Below are 20,127 nucleotides of genomic sequence, written 5' to 3' on the forward strand. Positions count from 1 at the left end.
GAGGCCACCCCTCCCTCCCGTGGTCTTAGATTCATTCACCTGTAGGATCCTTGACCCAGGCTGAGCCTCCGCCTTCTCAGCTGCAGAGTGATCTCACCTCCCCTTCACCTCAAATTCAGTGGGTTGTTGACTCATTTCCTGTCTCACGTGCCAGGGGACAGCACAAACCACCTCCTGCTGTTTGCTCAGGGCAAGGGCTGGGTGAATTCTAAATGCTAAATAGAATGTTGGCCGTGCCATTCCTGATTCACGCGGATGGCCGGGTGGGCATGTTGGAACGCACAGACTCAGGACCGTAATGATGTGTTCAGTCCATAATGAAATAAGTCAAACTCAGAACCCGGACAGGTTGTGTGAGCCTCCATGCAAGCAGTGATGAGGAAGTGGGTTCTGTCACTGGTAGCCCGTCGTTCCCCCAAGGGAGCCGCCGTGTGGGCTGCGGTGGGCGGCCGCTGTGTGCGCAGAAGGGGGAACCAGCCTGAACCTTGGCGTTGTGGACTCGGGGCCGGCCCGGGGCCCGGGGCCCGTGGCACCAGCCGAGGAACTGATGTGTGTGCCAGGCTTCCTCTGAGGACCCTGCTTAAGGCCGGGGAGGCTGGCGGGAAGCCTTTGCAGTGGGAGGAGTGGCTGTGGCATTAGCGGACGGGTTGTGGGTGAAAGGGCACCCTCCTTCCCTTGGAAAGCCTCTAAGGAATCCTGAGGGTTTTTGAACAGGGCAGGGCTGTTTACCTCGCAGCAGAGGATGATCGCGCGACACCGTATTTGGCCGTGCCAGGGGGTGTCGGGCTGCTGGGTAGTGGAACGTTGCTTTCACTCTGGGCTGGGACTTAGTCTCTGGGTGAGCCTTGGAATAGGGCCAAGAGGTGGAAAGATCGATGACACGTCAACCTTGCAGAAAGAGGTGTCTGTCCATCCCCTCCTACCTGTCCTGACACTGGTGTTTCTCCTGTTCCACGGACTGGCTGCTCACAGTGAAGACGCCCCCATGCAGCCTCAGCCCTTTGATACAAGGACAGCTGGGCTGAAGGCAGGCAAGCAGGCAGGCAGGCGTGGGGCCCGGCTACCTGAACCCTCTCGGTCAGCTCGGTGGCTCTGTGCCCTGCCCGACCCAGGCATCGTCTCTCCCATGAAAGTCCTTCAAGCCAGCAGGTAGGAGCTGGGCCGGAGGGTTTCTGTGGATTCTGAATTGCTCCAGCGGGTCTGGCCGCTTCCAAACGTACAGTAGGTCTGGAGCTCAGAGGAAAGAAACACTGCTTCCCCTGCCCAGAAGTACATTAAGCTTATTTTCGGTCTGTTTTTATTAATAACTGGTTAGACTTTGTTCCCTAAGCAAAACTTTTTGTGTAAGCTTTCATTCTTTGGATTTCTTTTTTATCTGACAGCATTTTTTTTTTTTTTTTAGACTAAAAGGAATAGTCATTTTTTCACCAAAGCCTCTTCGTTTGCAGTGTGGGTGTGAATGGGAAATGTTATTTATTGCACAAACACTTATATACAGAGTTTTGCTTATTTAGATGGAGCTTATAGGGGGTTCTTCCCACATCAGGAAACTAAAAGGGAGGCTTCAGGGATTTTACAGTAGATGCAACAAAAAGGTTTTATTTTGTAGCCCAAACCAGCCTGTTGTGCTACATCTGTCTATTGGCAAAATCACTTATTCAGCATGAAATTACCTAATATATTTTGAATTTTCCAGAGGTGCCTAGGATGACACCAGAACAACTTTTATTGAAATTGATCCTTTGAAAGTTCCTTCCTAATGTATCTCCCCAGCGAAGCAAGTAGTCGTAATTAACGGGACATTCATTTTTATTGGAGTTTTGCTGAAATGAGTCAATACAAAATCAGTTGGGTGATTTATGTTAAGTATTTTAAAATAAACTTTCAAGTGATGACAGCTTGTCCAATTTCTAAAGAGATGAGGGATTATGATCCATATAAATCAGAAGTTCTCAACCGGGGGTGATTTGGCAATGGAGGCAATTTTGGTTGGCGCACGTGGGGCCAGGGGCGCTACTGGCATTGAGTGGGTAGAGACCAGGGATGCTGTTAAATACATAGGGCAGCTACCAGGACAGATGATTGTCTGGCTCTAATTGTCAGTAGTGCTGAGAATGTGCACTCAAAGCCCTGGTATAAATATGCCCCCGCCCAAGAGGCAAGAGCTTTATTATATTCAGGGGAAGTTAGAATTGCCGAGTCCAGGATGGAGGGACCTGCTCTTGAGATCTGCGCTATGCGGAGGAGAAGACATTCAAGGAATCAGCCTCCCCGGGTTGCGTCTGAGAAAAGCCCACTCTAAGTGAAGGCTGAATGCCCTTCCCTGGCACCTTCCCGGGACGGCTTTTTATAGTGTCTTTATTTTGAGAAAAGAGGTAGCATGTTATAGCCTGAAAATTACAAACTTCTAAAAATCACCTGTTCTCATTAAATCCGCTTTCCTTCGGTTAACGTGGCCAGCCTGTAATTTTGTCTCCTCACCACTCGAACTCCGTGTCCTATTTTAGCTGCTCTTTCACTTGACAGGGCATGTCCCGCTTCTCTAATTGTCACTTTCCGGGTCCCAGGGAAGGCACGTTCTAGGCGCTTGTGTGGTTTTTCTCTCCCTTTCCTTCCGGAGGTGGCCGTGTCAGGCTGGAGACAGGAGTGAGGGCTACGGGCAGTGTAGGGTAGGTCCACGGGCAGCGGGTCTCTCTGTGTTGACACATGGAAGAATTACGTGCAAGGGAAGAATTTGCTCTTAGCTCCTGGTTGACCTGCGCTGGGTCTCGCGGTCGAGACCAGGTAGCGCCCCCGTCCGTCGGACTGGTGCCCCTGGTCCAGATCTCCTTGTTGTGATGAAGATCCTCTCCTTTGCCCCGCCCCCCACCACTCCCTCTCTAAAATAAACAACTTAGTCTTTAAAAAATGAAAATAAAATTGTGTAATGTCTGTTCTCCAGTCCTACTGGATTTCTGTGTCGCCCTGTGCCCTTGGTGCTCCATCTCCGTTTTCCTTCTCTTTGTGGGGGTCACTTGTTCAGTTACAGTTTCCCAGTAGGTGGTTCTCTTTAACCCTTTCTTTTGCTTCCCTGCTTACCCCTGGTGAAGCTTAGCCCCATCCAGAATGTAAACATTCCAAACCTCCAGTGCTGTCTCTGAATTCCTGTTTTTCTGAGCACCCAACCTGGATTTGCAGCAGCCTGCTGCCTTCCCTTAAATGTACTCTCAGCATCTTAAACTCCACATGTGAAACTGAATGATCATATTCTCATCTAAATAAAGTTCTTCTGTTGATTATGATATTTAAATGAGGGGCATTACTGCTCTTATGGTCACTTGTATTCTCTGTCTTGAGTCTGTGCCTCTTTGTTTTCTTTTGCCCCAAATGTAGCAGATTAAAACGACCGCCATTTTGTTATACTTCATACTTTGGAGGTTAGGAATTTGGGCAGGGCTCAACTGGGTGATTCTTTTGCTCTTGTGATACTGAAGTTACTCGGTGGGTTTCAGCTTTACTCACATATCAAGTGCTTTGGTGGGGATGGCTGGGAAGCTGGCCTCCGGGGGAAATGTCCCCGGGAGTCCCCGTATGTGGCCTCTGTGACATGGCTGTCTCGGCTAGTTGGGACTTCTGATCCTGGTTTCTTAGCACTGTAGAGAATGTGTTCTAAGGGATAGGAAGTGGAAATTGCCAGGCTCTTAGGGTCTGGGCTTGGAAACTAGCAAGCCATCACTTTAGTTAAATTCGAATGAACAAAGCAGTTACAGAGCCAATCCAGATTCAAGAGAATGGGCATAAACCCGGCTTTCATGGGTCGAAGAGGCCGTGGCCATGTACAGTTTGCCATACTTCCCCTTTCCCATCACACTGAGTGTTTGCTGTGCTTGCCTGAATTTTTATTCACATCGATAACACCCAAAGTCACAGCTTCATTTATTTCTCTCCTGAATAGTTACTGTAGGTTCAAATTAACTTCTCTGTCTTTATGCTCTTCTCTATCCAATTTCCTGCATACGCTATTCTGAGAACAACCCTTTATGTTTCTTCTGCAGTTACTCTACCATGGTAGCTTGTTGACTAGAAATAGAGACCTCAGACCTTGGTGTAGGGCCCCTTCCAGATCTTAACCCAAGCCCCTGTCTAAACTGCTTCCCACTTACTCTCCTCTGTATCTCCTGGGATCTGGCTCAAGTACAGTAAACTGTTCCCCAAACTGTTATTACCGCCTCCTTCCTCAGGAGCACGTCTTCATCCCCCTTCCCTTGGCATGAAATGCACTTCAGAATCCTCCATCTGTTGAAATCCTCTTTATTCTTCAGTATGAAACCCAAATGTGAGCTCTGCACGGGACCCACCTGGGTTCCTCTAAATGGTGGTGGTGCTCTCCTAAGTCGTAAAACACTTCTGCCCCTTTCCACACTTTTCTAATGGCTTGGCTTACAGTTATTTTTACAAGCCCATCTTATTTTAAAGCTTATTAATCTTCTAAATTATTCATAATCTCTAGATTCTCCCAGCTCCCAGCCTAGCCATTTCATTTCACCCAGTAGGTGCTCACTATGGCTTTTTATTTGATTCATGCTGGATTTCGAGCCAGAAGCTTTGCAGGCAGGTCATCTATAAATTTCAAAGGATACATTCGTCAAATATGGGCAGTTTTTAAGAGTTGGGTAGCATAATATCAGGTTAGTGGGAGAAGACAGTGGTCATGGTGTTACTAAACAGGGGCTTTGGATGTCAAAAAGGGAAGGGTAGGGAATCCTCAGGGTTTCCACGCATGGATCTGTGCTAGCGCGAGGGGGCGAGGAAGATACTCTAAGGGAAAAACCATCAGTGGTCACAGCTATTAAACTGCTTTTTTCAGAAGTGATGACTTGGTACAGGTTAAACTTGAACATTTCTCCTTTTATAATAAATGGGTTATTTCATAAAATTATGTGCAGGAGGAGAGGTCTGTACCAAAACGTACTCACACGTATTTGAAGTACCACCTAGAAAAAGGTACCTTTGTCCAAGCCCTCGGAGGCTCTCCTTTTTTAAAGATAGTGATGAGGCTTAACTAAAAGGCCACCCACCAGAGAACCTGAACTCACAGTCATCAAATTGTTCTCTTTTGTGTGTTTTAGGCCCTTGCCCCACATGACAGGAAGACGAGCTTCTGGTTAGAAGACAAGTGCCCAGAGTCCAAGGCCGTCTGCCCACCATGAAGGGGACCTGCGTCATTGCATGGCTGTTCTCCAGCCTGGGGTGGTGGAGACTCGCCCAGCCAGAAACGGACGCATCTCAGTGCCAGAGAGTGGAGCACCCGGTCATTTCCTATAAAGGTGAGGGGCAGGCACCCTCGGACTGCAAGGGTATCACTTACATGCATTTTCCATGCTCAGTGATAGAGAATAGCAATGGTTATTGCTCTCTCATTCCGTGACTCGTGTTTTAGGCATTGTTTAAAATAGAAGCACAGGTACAAAATCCTCCACTGCGAGAACCTCCTCTTCCGAAACTGATCACTACAATCTCGAGAAGAATTCAAAATTGGGAGTTATTACGGGGAGAAAATCCCATTGTTGAGGCCGCCTTTATTTAAAGGTGCTGCGAGCCTCCTAGGCATTCGAACCAGGGGCTAAAAATGTGGTCTACATAAATAATAATAAAACCAAGTAACAAAAGAATTCACTTCAGCGTTTCCCAACAAAGCCTTAGTCTTACCACAAAACTTAACGCCTTGGTCTCTCTATCTCACACTGCATGGCAGACAGAATTCATTTAGTGTCTTAAGAATGTCAGTGGATCTGTAGGATTAATTACCTAGTATGTGTACCCAGTCATTTTTTTCTTTTATTTATCAAAATTTATTTAGGGCTCTCTCTACCCTGGGTACTCTAAGCCTTCAGGATGAAAAATAAATTAGTCTTTGTCCCTGTCCTCAAGGAACTTACAGTTTTATTACCAAGCCAACTATAATTAATCAGACATTATATTTTAATAATTCATCCAATAAATAGCTTTATGTTTTAAACTTTGTATCATGAAAAATTTCAAATATCTGCAAAAATAGAAAGAATAATCTAAGGAACACCCAACCCAACATTTATTAATTCATGTCCCGCCTTTTTTCCTTTAAATCGCCGTGCATGCTCCACCCCACACCCATCAAATTATTCTGAAGCAAATTCAAAAAATCATATAATTGTATCTATAATATTTCAGTTCATGGTTATGAAAGAAAGGGAATTCCCAGTGCCATTATTGCATCAGACAAAAAATGCAAAAAAATCCCAAAACCAAAAAACAAAAAACCCAAACCCAATTCCATAAAATCACCTGACATTCAGTGAGTATTGTGAGAGCCCTGATGGTCTTATGAATGCTGCTGCGTTTTTTTGTTGTTGTTGTTGTTAACACATTGGGTTGAATCAGGATCTAAATGGAGCTCATGCACTTCAGTTGGTTGGTCTTCTGTTTTGTTGTGGTTGTTGCTTCCTTTGCAAATTAGTTACAGAAGAAATCCGAGCTCTTTGTCCTTTAGCATTTCCCACAGTCTGGATTTTGCCAAGTGCATCCCCTTGGTGTTCAAATGTTCTGTCTCGAATATTTGTGTGAATTCATGGTAGTATCAAGAGGAGGCTTCGATTCAGGTTTGAATCTTTCTGTCTCCCCTGTGGCACGGATGCTACCGTGTCCTTCTGTAGGAAGGCAAGTCTTGTGTGGTGTGAAATTAGCAGTCAGTGATGGTCACGGCCGGAATCTACCAATTCCTTCAATGGTGTAGAGCTGGGATTTCCTAATTTTATTATTCTTTCTTCATTTAATAGCAAGAATATTTCTGTATAAGGTAACTTTCCCTTATCAACTATTTGAATATCCTGAGGCTACAGCTCATATAGAAAAGTCAGAATTGATGCTTTTGTCCTTTCCTTCGCTTTCCTAGTTTTTTTGTTTTTTTAAAGACTAGTTAGTTGGTTCTCTAACATTATCCAAAGGGAGCAATTAAGATGTTATGTTTACTTTTTGTTTTGTCTTGTTTTCTTATTTTGGTTATTAGAATCATTGTTAATATATGGATTTTTAACATTTGAATTATTTCAGGCAGTTGCAGTTTTGATGCTTATAGGGGGTGAAATCATCTCATTTTAAGCCTGTGGAAGCCTCTTCAAGTGGGCTTCTGAACGATTCTGACATAACCCAGGTCGCCTTTGCCAGCTTGCCTACTCTCTGGGACAGCAAGATGTTCTTGATTCTTCTCAGCTGCTTCCTTCCGTAGACCTGAGAAGCAGCCATTTTGGGCTGATTTAAGCACGGGCGTCCCCAGTGTTGGGTCTTTTCAGTGTACAGAGCTCAGGAAAAATTTTTTAGATGGCACCATAATCCCTCTGGATGCTTCCAGTTCATCTCCAAGACGTTAGGGCTTTTCTGAACCTCTTCTACTTTCTGTCTGTGTCTTTTTGTCCCGGGCACAGAATCCTGAGTCTCTGTTGCCAACACGGTCATTCGTTTGCCTTTTCCTGCAGTAGACCCTGCATCGTTTCAGAGAGAGTCAAGCAACTCTAGTCGTTTTTGACGACTCAAAGCGCTTTAAGATGGTCTGCTTCTCTTCTTTTAGTCCTGGGACTACCAGTGTCCTTGGGAAACTAAAGCAGTTACTTCAGTTGAAGAAATTTCCTTCTGCATGGTTATGCTGCCAACTCGAAACCTGGTTCGTTTCATGTGTTTAATTTCCCTTTTGATTTTTAGAAATTTAAAAAAATTTTACCTTATTATGTAGTGTTGAAGAGTTTCATTAATGAAAACAAGGAATGTTCAGAGAAACTGCCTTCACTTGTGTTTTCTCTACTCCGTTCCCTCTCTCTGCTCTCAGCTGACCTTTTACTTATATTTTAAGGTCCATGCTTCTTTTCTCAGTCTAGCATTTTTTTTTGACATGGTGGTATATCCTGGAGTCCACTCTCTAGTGGCAGAATCCACGCCACTCCTTTTCAGAGCACATAGCTCTCCATCGTGTGATGAACCATAGGGTACTCAGCAACTCCCCACTGGGAGATGTGTAGGGTATTTTCTGTCCTTTGTGGTCATGGGTAGTGTTATGATGAGTAATGCCTACTGCAGACATCTCTTAATCCTTTACAAGTGTACCACTGGAAGAGAATCCTAGCAGTGGGATTGCTAGGTCAAAGGACAAATGCACATGTGGTTTTGCTAGATATTGCCCAATTCCCTTTCATGAAGGTTGCGCCATTTTGTATTCTAGTTCCCCCTGGGTATGAGGATCTGTTTTCCACTGCCCTTTCCAGTGGAGTGTACTATCACTCTTTGGGATTTGCTGATCCCATAGTTTGTAAATGACCTCTCAGCATAATTTTAACTTGCATATGTTTAAGTTGGAGCAAATGTTTTACAAACATTTAACAGGTGCCTGTTATGTACCATGGTTTGTACTAAATATTGAGGAGATAGAGCAAAAAACACGGTCCCCATTAAGGGTTTAGAATATCTCGAGGAATATAAGCCAAAAGGAACATTGCATTACATTCTATTAAGGGTCCTAACAGGTGTCTTGGCTGGGTGCGGTGGGAGCCCAGGAGGGGGGCATCTGAACCAGAGAGCCTGGCTTTTAGGAGAGTTGTTACAGGTTTCTAGAATGAGGCAACAGCACAACTGAGTCCAAAATGATTGTTAGAAGGTGTTTATGAGTCTGATGAATGGACAGGTGTCTCGGGGAGAGGAAAAGAGCAAGTGCGGGAGAGGAGCGTAGCAGGTCCTGGCAAGTCTCCTGTAGGGTAAGCTATGAAATCTTCATTTGGGTTATGGGGAGGAGGTGGAGGGAGGTGAGGCCAAAGTAGTTGTAGGGGTTCAATATTGTCTGGCATCTGAAGGCCCCTAAAGAAGCTCCCCCATCCGGGGTGCCTGGGTGGCTCAGCTGGTTAAGCGACTGCCTTCGGCTCAGGTCATGATCCTGGAGTCCCGGGATCGAGTCCCGCATCGGGTTCCCTGCTCGGCGAGGAGCCTGCTTCTCCCTCTGACCCTCCCCCCTCTCATGTGCGCTCTCTCTCTCTCATTCTCACTCTCTCAAAATAAATAAATAAATCTAAGAAAAAAAAAAAAAAAGAAGCTCCCCCATCTGGACAGGTTCCGTGTTCAGAACGGCAAAGGCAGCAGGGAGAGCCCATCCTGAGGTTGCCTCTGTGATCAGAGCGAGCAGTCATGAGGCACTAAGCTAAAGGGATGGTAGCAGAAATGTAAAGAATTAGGTGAATTCTAGAAATGCGTAGGAGGTGTTGATGATTTCATGGATGTAGGACAGGAGGGAGAAGGAGGTGCTGAGGATGATCCCCAAGTTCTTGGCTGTTGATTCCATATGGCATAAAGAAGGGGAATTGAAAATGATGATTTTAGATTGAGAAAGCTGAGTTCCTACCCGCTGTTAGATGGGCTTTCTAGCTGAGAGCAAGGCATCATGGGATCCAAGAAGGGAGAGGCATCCCTCCAAGCATTGGATGATGCAGAGTTCGAGGCTGACGTGGGCCAGAGGGCAGAGTGACAGAGTCATCCTGGTTTGTCCAGGACTTTCCTGGAGGTAGGCACTGGAAGTCCTATGATCTGTGTATTAGTTTCTTAGGTTTGCTCTAACAAAATAAGATAAACGGGGTGACTTAAAACAACAGAAATATTTTCTCTCATAGTTCTGGAGGCTAGAAGTAAAAAAAAAAAGAAAAGAAAAGAAAAAGAAAAAAAGAAACCAAGGTGTCAGCAGGGCCGTGCTTTCTCTGACAGCTCTAGGGAAGAATCCTTCCCGGCCTCTTCTTAACTTCCGGGACCAGTCCGCAGTCCTTGGCCGTCTCAGGCTAGTAGGCTCATCCCTCCAACCTGAGTCTGTACCCACATGGCATTCTCTCGGTGTGCCTGTCTTTTTGTCTTCTCCTCTTTTTATAAAGACACTGGTCATATTGGATGTAGGGCTCACCCTCCCCCAGCATGATCTCATTTTAACTAATTATATCTGAAAAGACCCTCTTTCCAAGTAAGGTCACATTCACAGATACTAAGGTTTGGCCTTCGATGTATCTTTTTCGGAGGAACACAATTAAACCTGTAAGCAATGGCATACATCAGAGCAGTTTCAGGGCAGGGCTGGGGGAAGAACCTAGATGGTAATGAGCAGAGAAACAAATGTGAGGGGAAGGAAGAGATATAAAAGGAGACAGTTATTGACTCAGCCAGCAGGGATGTGAGAGCAGGGGACAGCTTTTAAGAGAGCATTACTTAATCATCCTTAAGTGGTGATGGGGAAAGGCCAGGTGAAGGAAGAGGCTGAAGAGAGGAGGAGATAATTGATTAGACAGAGTCCCCAGGGCCGTAGGAGGGGATAGGATACTGGGCACAGGTGGGAGATTAACTTACAGGAAGCAGACCCCACCGCCAGTGAGTCGGGAGGGAGGGAGGCTGAGGCACCCAGGAGGCAAGCACGTACGTGGGTGGGGGTGGCTGCAAGGCGAAGGGGTCCCCGAGGACCTCCATCTCTGCATCTCAGCTGAGAAGAAGTAGGCAGGCCATGGGCGGAGAGCATGGGGGCTTTAGGAAGGAAGAGCTTCTCCGAAGAAGGGGTGAGGCTGTTAATCACAATATGCACCAGAGATTCCCTGGGGGGTGTTAGGAGCCCAGCTAGTCCTTGAAACGGCTGATGTTGCCGCTGAGCAGGTGGCCACTGGTGTGCTACATGAACACTTCTGTGTGAAGCGCGGCTCTACGAGAACGTTTAAGAAAGCAGGATGGAACGCTGGAGAAATAAAGGCAAGGACTGGGTAATCTTCACTTTTAAAATCTTGATTTCTGCATACACTTAAAACTTCATGATTTAATGTTGTACATTGGAGGCACTCTGCACAAGAGATTCCTAATGAAGTGGACCAGATGCTACAGTCCCGTCTGGATACAACGAAGCACGTTTTATTGAAGTCTTGCTTCGATTTACCTGGGTAGGTGGAAGATGTTGGCAGGATCTTTTTTTTTTTTTCCCCGTCCTCGGTAAAATATTTGCCACCGTGGGCCTTCTCTTGTCTAGCAGAGTTCATTGCTCAACACACTCTACCAGCTTGCTGTGTTTGCAAGGTTATTCCCTCGACTGCATGTTCTGGAACATTTATCCTTGATCGTGGAGGGGCTGCTAAAACACCCTGACCCGTTGCAGACACACCATTTACACTTCTGTCCTTGTCGTTTGCTTAAATGTCTGTTCCAATAAAGAGGGAAAAAATAGTGACCCTTTAAGACAGCATGTTTCTCAGCATGCTTCCTGAGTCTCATAACCGTCTCTGAAATGAGTTTTAAATGTTTAATGTCCACTTAAGGCAATGGTGCCATATTCTGCCTTTGTTTGTTTATTGATTAAAGTTTACCCAGCATGCTTGCTATTTAGATTGTGCTCCACCTTTAGGGATTGGTTTATGGGGAACAATTCCCCGGTAGGCACAGAGGAAGACCAGCAGTGGGGTGAGTCATGCCACACTTAGGCTTTCTTTGCCTCGGGCGCCTTTCTTCAGTGCCGTAGCCGGTAGTGCTTCTATTAATGATTACGAAGATTACTTCTCTGCCTGTGGAATCAGGTGAGGCGCTACAGATTCCACTCTCGGGTCCCCGAGATCTTGATCTCTGACTCTGTGGTGTTCCCATTGGTTGCCTTCCTACTTACGGATTCCCCGATTGGCCGGAGGTTTGGTTTGGAACTTTGGAGAGAGTTGTATGAATGCTTCATAGGGGATTAGCACATTCGGCTCCCGATCTTGGGGGGGCATGTGAGGGACTGGTGTCCCAGCTCGGGCCATCCCCGGGACAGCCCTGAGAGCGGCACTGGCCCTCGCGTTTGAACAACTGTCTTTATCTCCACGGGTGGTCTTCGGTGATGGAAGGAACCACGATGACAAGGGTATGGCATCAGATTTTGAACTTGGGCTCTAGTCTCATACCACAGTATAGATACTTTTCACAAATGCTGCATTTTTCTTTTGAATCATACTTTCCAGTGGTTTGTGTGTGTGTTGGAAGCACTGAATTGTTAAATGTTGGCAATGGTAGTCAGTGACATACTTTGTAACTGTCTTCTTCGGGGTCACTTACCGGGACCTGCAGCCTCCTCCCACCTCGGAGAGAGGCTGTCTTTCTTCCAGTCTGGAGGGTGGCCATGTACACACGTCCTGCCACCCCATTAGCCGCCCTTCCTGCCTGTTGTCCTGCCAGTTGTGCTTGTCCCGTGGCTGCCTCACCGTCCCTGGGGCCCCTGCCTTGCTTGCTGTGCCACGTTCTCCCCGTGGGGCTGAGGAAGGTGCAGCCTGGGCAGCCTCCGTTACCCTCCAAGGCCCAAGGATGGGGAGGCCAGAAGGGAGCCAAAGGCCTCATTTCTGTGCCATGGCTCCACGTGTCCCACGGCGCTCCATTTCTCTTCTGGGTTTTGGCGTTCTGGGGTCCAGTGCCCCAGTCAGGCCTGTGGTGTCATGGCCCTGGCTGGGTCGCACCCCTTCTCTCGGACCTGGACCCTCATCCCTACAGGAAGGGCTGCGGCAGATGATTTCTGTTTCCCAGAAGATTTTAGAGACTTGAGAGTCTTTGAGTACCTAAGCCTGGATTGAAATTCCTTCGAGTGTTTCCTCCCCATTCATCTAGTCTCAGATTGGCCACTTGACCTTTATAAGTCATACATGTGTGTGATTGTGTGACACTGGCCTACTGTCTCCAAGGAAGAATTGGGAAAATTTATTTTAATTAAAAAGGGATGGTGTGAAATTCATTTCAGTGTTTAGTTTGAATGTTTTCATATGAATCTGATTAGAGTATAGGTATGGGGGGACCCTGCTAACTGGGGGAAAGCTGTCTTGAAGGCATTGCTTTTCTTTGTGAAATGTAAAACCTACATAAACCAAGTGTGATTCTTTCTGGTTTGATAACAGGACATGAGTTACCCTCCTGTGAGTTTATTTGGGGAGGAAGAGTGTTGTTATGGATCCTTACAAGTTCTTGGTTCCATAAATAATTTGACTTTTGTTATCATGCATATGACTGAATGGTTCATGTAACGCACTGTCAAAATCACAGGGGCAAAATATTCCAACCTGTTTGCAAGCGAAGACACTAAGGTACAGGCACTCTGCCTGTTTTGTACGTTAAAAACTGCATTTGGGAATACATTTTTTATTTTCAAGTCTGGTGCTAGGGTGCTATCTGAAAAATGGAATATTTAAAAAAATACACAACTTTTCAACTCTATAATATAGGTATATCATGATCCTTCACGAGGGCACGTAAGTGTTAGAAGAAATGAAATGTAAAACCACCATGTGTTACTCACGGGTAATTTGGTTCCAATACCTACATTGAACTTTTTTTTTTTAAAGATTTTATTTATTTATTTATTTGAGAGAGAGAGAGAGAGAGAGAGCATGAACAGGGGGAGGGTCAGAGGGAGAAGCAGGCTTCCCGCTGAGCAGGGAGCCCGATGCGGGGCTTGATCCCAGGGACCCGGGATCATGACCTGAGCTGAAGGCAGATGCTTAACCGACTGAACCACCCAGGTGCCCTGCTACCTTGAACTTTTATGTCATTATTGGTCTTTGACTGATGAGAGCTGAGAGAGTCCCTATTGCCTGTTTCATTTGTTTTTTGTTTTTGTTTTTACAAATAACGATTGGGTTCTGATGAAAATGGTTTATTGAGTTTTGAGAATAATTAATAACTTCTGTATTATATTTTGTGTTCTGAGGCCACTAATGAAATTATGAATAAGATTGAACATCTATATTGTATCTCGAGATAAAAGTTTCAAGTGTTTTGACTGATTTGTCTAGGTGGGGAAATAGTTTCTATTATTTTAAGGCTACAAATGGAACGGCTTATAAGTGAAATAGTGCACTGTGATTGCATTAAAACTGGGGAATAAGATTTTGTAACGTTCTTGTCAGGGTTCTGATTTAAAGCAGTCATTTCATTTGGCCCCAGATGGTGTGTTACTATATTTTATTTATCTGTAGGCATATTCTAGTCTTTCTAAGCATTAAGTGGGCCCTTCATCCGTTCTCACACTGAAGGTAGAGAAAAATCGTGTCCTTATTTTATATATGAAGTAAGAGCTGAAGAGTAAATATAGAGTGAATAAAGTTTTAATGAGGCAGTATTCTTCTTGGATTTTGCTTCTCTTGTCTTACTCTAATATCAAGGCAAGGCAAGCAGCCATGGTTACATTGGAGAGACGAAGCATTGTCCCATCTCCAGCAGACGGTGGTGCTGACATTTTCCTGTTACTGATGATCTAGAATGTTGATGACATGGAAGGGACTCCATCGAGGTTTCTAAATTTAGTTTGTTTACTAATTTAATCATCACACTAACCTTTCCTTTCCTGAAGCTTTCTTAGTGTGGGGTGAAGAAGGTCCAGAAACAGACTCTGGCTTTATGGGAGGAGCTATTCCTTAATTTATCCCTTGCTTTCCCATTTCCCTCTGTGACTCAGGGGTGGCCTCAGAGAGCCTAATCACACATGTCGTGTGACGTTGTGTGCTGTGTGGGAATGGCTACGTTCCCCCAGTCCGCCATGTTGACAAAGTTGTGGTAAAACTTGTTTGGTCATTCCCACCTTGAAAGGACGTCTGGGCTGCATGTTAGAGAGACCACAAACCCTATTAAATAAAATCAGTAAAGTGGGGCCCCGATACCAGGCTAGCAGAGTGCTTGTGGTAGCTCCCAGATGAACGATTAACGATTGTCGTTCTTTTTTTAATTAAAAAAATTTTTTTTTTTAATTTTGTGCCACCCGATTCCCTGGCTTCAGCACGCAGGAGTGTTTTAGCTTCTGCTTGTTTGAAGATAAAAGCAGGGTCCAGTTCGTTAATAATTTAATCGATATTTATGGAGCGCCTATTATGGAGTGCCTATTATGGGCTGGTTCTGGTCCCTGGGGTTACCCCAATAAACAAAACAGGTGGCGATCTTGGGGTGCACTGAGTTTACATTCTCCGAAGGGAAACAGGCAAGAATAAGATGGCGTAAGGCAGAGTGGGTCACGTGAGGGCTGAGGAGAAAGGGAGAGCAGGGAATGAGTTCAGTATGCGAGGGGTCTTGCCGTTTCATGGAGGGAACCAGGGGTGCCTGACATTTACCCGTTGCCTTGAAGACACACACTCGCCCCTTTTTATTCTGCTCTGTGTGATGGGTCAGGGAGTCTGAAAGATTTCTCAGGCTCCCGGGCCCACGGGGCTCCTGTTGGGATGTGTGGATGGGAGGAGGCAGTGGGAGGTGGAGAGGACCAGGGAAGGCCACGTTTATGCCTCCGGTCGCTGAGTGCCGCCGAGGAGTGAGGCAGCACTTTCTGGCAATGCCCACTTGCGTCAGAGCTGCTGGCCAAGAGCATAGCAGCCCGTACATGCTTATGGGCTCCAGCCCAGCTTGTTAGAGCTGCTCGTCTCTGTGGGTCATGCATTCTTCCTTTTGGCTTTCTCAGGCCCAGTCCTTCATCCTTTTGCTTTTTTAGTTTTCACATTGTCTTTGCAATGAATTCCCTGTGTTGAATTTTCTCTGTTTGAGCTACCTAGGGTGGTTTCTGTTTTTCTGGATGGCTTATGATGCATACAGCAGGAAGCATTGAGTCTAGACTTAAAGGAGGTGAGGGGCAAGCCAGGGGGATAACTGAGAAAACAGTGGTCCAGGTAGAGGGAAGGGCAAGTGCAAAGGCCCTGGGGTGGGATCATGCTTGGTAAGTTTGGGGAACAGCAGGGAGGCTAGAATGACCAGAGTGGAGTGAATATTGGGGGGAGAGTAATGGAGATGAGCTCAGAAAGATAACAGGGACCAGACCCTGTAGGGCCTTTAAGAATTTTGGTTTTTATCTTGAGTGAGATGGGAAGCCACTGGGAGATTTGCTGTAGAGGGCTGATGGGGTCTAACATGACTTGGAAGGATTGTGCTGTATGCTGTGCTGAGGATGGAGCGAATTGCAGGTGGCTGGGTAGGAAGCAGGGTTGGGAGACCAGAGTGGGGGCTGGTGAACAATCTAGGCTTGAGGTGGTAGTGGCTTGGATGAGGGTGTTAGCAGCAGACAGAGGGAGCAGTGGTCGTGTTCTGGATATAGCTTACTTTGGAAGTCAAGTCCAAAGCATTTCCTTTCAAATTGTGTACATGCTGTGAGAGAAAGAGAAGGGCAAGAGGGACGCTGAGGGCTTCGATTTGAGCAACTGGAAGAGTGGAAGATGAGGAAGGGAAAGCCACATTTGGAAGGAGTATTAGAGCTCAGTTTTGGGCATGTGAAGCTCGAGATGCTTCTCTGGCATCCAGGTGGAAATGTCAAACAGTTGCATGCACAAGTCTGGAGATCTGTGGAGCAGTCTTGGCCACAGGTGGACATTTGGGAGTTCTTAACACACAGATAGCATTTAAATCTATACGTCTGGCTGCGCTCTCTAGGGGAAAGAGTGTACACAGAAAGGAGAAGAGGTGTAATGAGTGAGCCCTGGAGTAAGTCAGCACATGGAGTCTGGAGAGATGAGACAGAAGATACGATGGGGAAGGGATATTCAGAGATGTCCTAGGAACCAAGTGAAGGAAAAGTTCTTTCCATGGTGGCCTAACAGGCTAAAAACTAGAGACGTGGCTCTGAACACCGGGAAGCAGGTGGCCAAAATTAATATTAGCAAGAGAGGAACATGCAGCTGCTGAAGGGCCTCAGAACCTCTAAGCTTAGACCGGGGTTGTTCTAAGCAGTGAACTCTTTGGGTAGATGAACAGTCAGATACTTTAGAGGACTGTGGAGCGTGACACAGAATTTGAATATGAACATCCCTTGAACGGTGGCCAAGGAAAGGATTGCCCTAGTGACTTGTAAGAAGCAGTACTGTATGAGGTTACTGTATACAAAGGGAGAAATCTCAGAAGTTGGTCTTGCCCCCTTAACTGAGATCATTATTAGCCGGCTGTTGAGTAGGAAGAGCAGTATGGCCAGGAGACAAGATTTTCGGTTTGTGTCCTGTGACTTAGTCAATGTGTGAACTTCGGCAAGTTAGTAATTCAGTGCCTCCATTAGCACTTAAAAGCATGGGGATGATAATGCCACCTTTTTAAGGTCATCCAGTAGGAGAAATGGGAGTTTGTGTGTGCTGGTGTGTATGTGGAAGTACAGAGACCACAGTGCCACCTCTTATTATATCTGACAGTAAAGTTCGCTGCCTTTGAGCTTAAATGTAGCACTCCTATAGCACTCCTAACAATTAGCAAGTTTTTAAAACTCTTTGAGGCACAGTAATTTGAGGAACTAGCAGTGACGAAGCGAACAAGAAATCTGGATATTTGGTCTTCGTGACTTCCGTCTGGGTTTTAATGTTAATCACTGGATAATGCAAAGGTATGGTGAGAACTTCTCATTTGCGAGTTAAAGGGAAAATTTCAAATCATTACACGAATAGTTCAAGTCAGATTTAAACATTTTCTGAATTTTAAAAAAGTGGGCCAGAATTTAATAAGCACAATTCAGTAAAATTTAGAACTCATTTGCATGCTTTTATTTCTTAATTCCAAATGGTCAGGCCGACTTTTAAGAAGCTTATCTACAAAAATAAAGCCCCAGCATGGAAATCATAAATCCTCCATTTCATAGTGGGGAACCACAAGCTTACATGATAGATTCATGGATCAGGGTATAAATCTGAAATCCAAATTAAGTACTCTGGGGACTAAAAATGCAAACCAGAGCAAAATATATGAATGTGTGGCTTCTTCTTTCATGTTCAAGTCTTTAACCATAACATCTAATACTAATTTTAGAAATTGTGTATGGACTCTCAGAGAGCTTCTGTCTTACATATCTATTATTTGACCAAGATTTGGTGAACAGATGATTTTTATTTTTAAGATGAAAAATGATATGTGGGACTTTACCAACTGGCCATAATGGAAACATGGGATTTGATTTACCCTCTTGCTGTAAACAAGAAAACCAGACAAAATATTAGGAAGTACCTTTTCAGATCGTGGACAATAGGTGGATGGCAGAGCAGGACTGTGATACTTAGACAAAGGAAATAAATACGATGAGTCCTACGATAGCCTTAGTTCACTGGAAGTGGTTCCCAAGGCAAAGTACAGTGATGGGGAGTCCAAACATAGACCAGCATGAATCAAGTCTCAGTACATGTGAAAGGACTGAAATCATGCCTGTGTCATCTATGAGCACATAAGAATCAAAGTAAAAATCAATAACAGAATGATATATGGAAAATTATGTTGGACTTTAAGCAATACAATTCTAAGTGACTTACAGGTCAAAGAACAAATCAAGAGGGAAATTCTAAAGTATTTCATCTGAGTGACAACAAAAGCACAAATTATCTAAATTTGTGGGATGCAGTTAAAGCAGAGCTTAGGGAGGAATTCGTACATTTGCTTGTATTAGAGATAGAGGAAGATCTGTTATCAATGATTTTGGGATCTTAGGGAAGTAATAAAAAGCAAATTAAATCTATGGTAAACAGGAGGAAGAAGAAAATAAAGATAAGAATATAAATCAGTTAAGGGGAAAATTACCATGAAGATCAATTAAAAAAATTTTTTTAAGATTTTATTTATTTATTTGACAGAGAGAGACACAGCGAGAGAGGGAGCACAAGCAGGGGGAGTGGGAGAGGGAGAAGCAGGCTTCCCGCGGAGCAGGGAGCCCGATGCGGGGCTCGATCCCAGGACCCTGGGATCATGACCTGAGCCGAAGGCAGACGCTTAACGACTGAGCCACCCAGGCGCCCCTACAGTGCAGATCAACTAAACTAAAAGCTAACACTTTAACAAGATCAACAAAATCAATAAGTCTCTAACCAGATTGGTTAGGAACAAGAGAGAATACATATTTGTCAGTATTAGGAATAAATGAGGTGGCATCTCTACAGAGCCTACAGAAGTAAAGAGGCTAATAACAGAAAAACAATGAGCAAGTTTATGCCAATAAATTTGACAGTTTAGATGAAATGGGAAAATTCTTTGAAGATTCAGTCTGTCCAGGCTCACTTAAGAAGAGACAGATAATCTGAATAATTTAATATCCATTAAAGGAATTCAATTTGTAGTTAAAAATCTTACAGCAAAGAAAACTTCAAACCCAGATGGCTTCAATAGTGAATTTGAAAAATATTTAAGGAAAGGGAAAAAAAAAGACACCCATTCTACTTTTCCAGTATAGAAGAAGTTGGAACTCTTTCAGAGTAGAACAGGTTGGAACAATTTTCAGCTTTTAAAAGAAGTCATCATTACTCTCTTACCAAAACCAGAGAAGACATTCCAAAATATAAAACTACAGACCATTATCTCTCACAAACATAGGCACAAAAATCCTTAATAACATTTTAGCAGTTGAATCTGATAATCTGTAGGAAAGATAAAATATCATGTCCAACTGGGTTTTATCCCATAAATGCAAGATTGCATGGGATTTCTAAGGTTTAACACTTGAAAATCAATCAGTGCAAATCAATGTATTAACTAATTTTTTTTAAAAATTTTATCTCAGGGGCACCTGGGTGGCTCAGTCAGTTAAGCATCTGACCAGGGGCGCCTGGGTGGCTCAGGGGTTAAGCGTCTGCCTTCGGCTCGGGTCATGATGCCAGGGTCCTGGGATCGAGCCCCACATCGGGCTCCCTGCTCCGCGGGAAGCCTGCTTCTCCCTCTCCCACTCCCCCTGCTTGTGTTCCCTCTCTCGCTATGTCTCTCTCTGTCGAATAAATAAAATCTTAAAAAAAAAAAAAAAAAAAAAGCATCTGACTGTTGGTTTTGGCTCAGGTCATGATCTCAGGGTCCCGAGATTCTTACTTTCTTCCTCTACTTCCCCTCTGCCTCTCCCTCCGCTTATGTGTGCCCTCTCTCTTAAATAAATAAATAAATAAATAAATAAATAAATAAATAAATAAAATCTTTTAAAAAAATTACCTCAGTAGATATAGAAAAATCACTTGATAAATTTTAACACACATTCATGATTAAAAAAAAAAAAAACTAGGAGTAAAAATTATCTGCAACCTGACAAAAGGCAGCTTAAAAAAAATCAGAATCTAACATGATCCTTAATGGTGAAAGGCTGAATGCTTTCCCCACAAGGATGTTCACTCTTTCCACTTCTAGTCTAACGTTAGTTAC

General features: G+C 44.6%; 1 protein-coding gene across 2 annotated transcripts in view; it reads left to right on the top strand.

Moving 5' to 3' along the window:
* Window positions 1-5,185: 5,185 nt before the first annotated feature.
* The window catches only part of SEMA5A (semaphorin 5A), a 307,625-nt gene continuing 292,683 nt past the window's right edge, over window positions 5,186-20,127 (top strand). For both annotated transcript variants that reach the window (XM_088023722.1, XM_028122663.2), the window contains exon 1: window positions 5,186-5,306. In XM_088023722.1, coding sequence (XP_087879848.1) covers window positions 5,186-5,306 — 121 coding nt within the window. The remainder of the gene's footprint in view (window positions 5,307-20,127) is intronic.

Source organism: Eumetopias jubatus, unplaced genomic scaffold, assembly GCF_037043125.1.
Source record: "Eumetopias jubatus isolate StellerSeaLion01/CBP00866 unplaced genomic scaffold, mEumJub1_p1.0 scaffold_5, whole genome shotgun sequence".
NCBI lineage: Eukaryota > Metazoa > Chordata > Mammalia > Carnivora > Otariidae > Eumetopias > Eumetopias jubatus.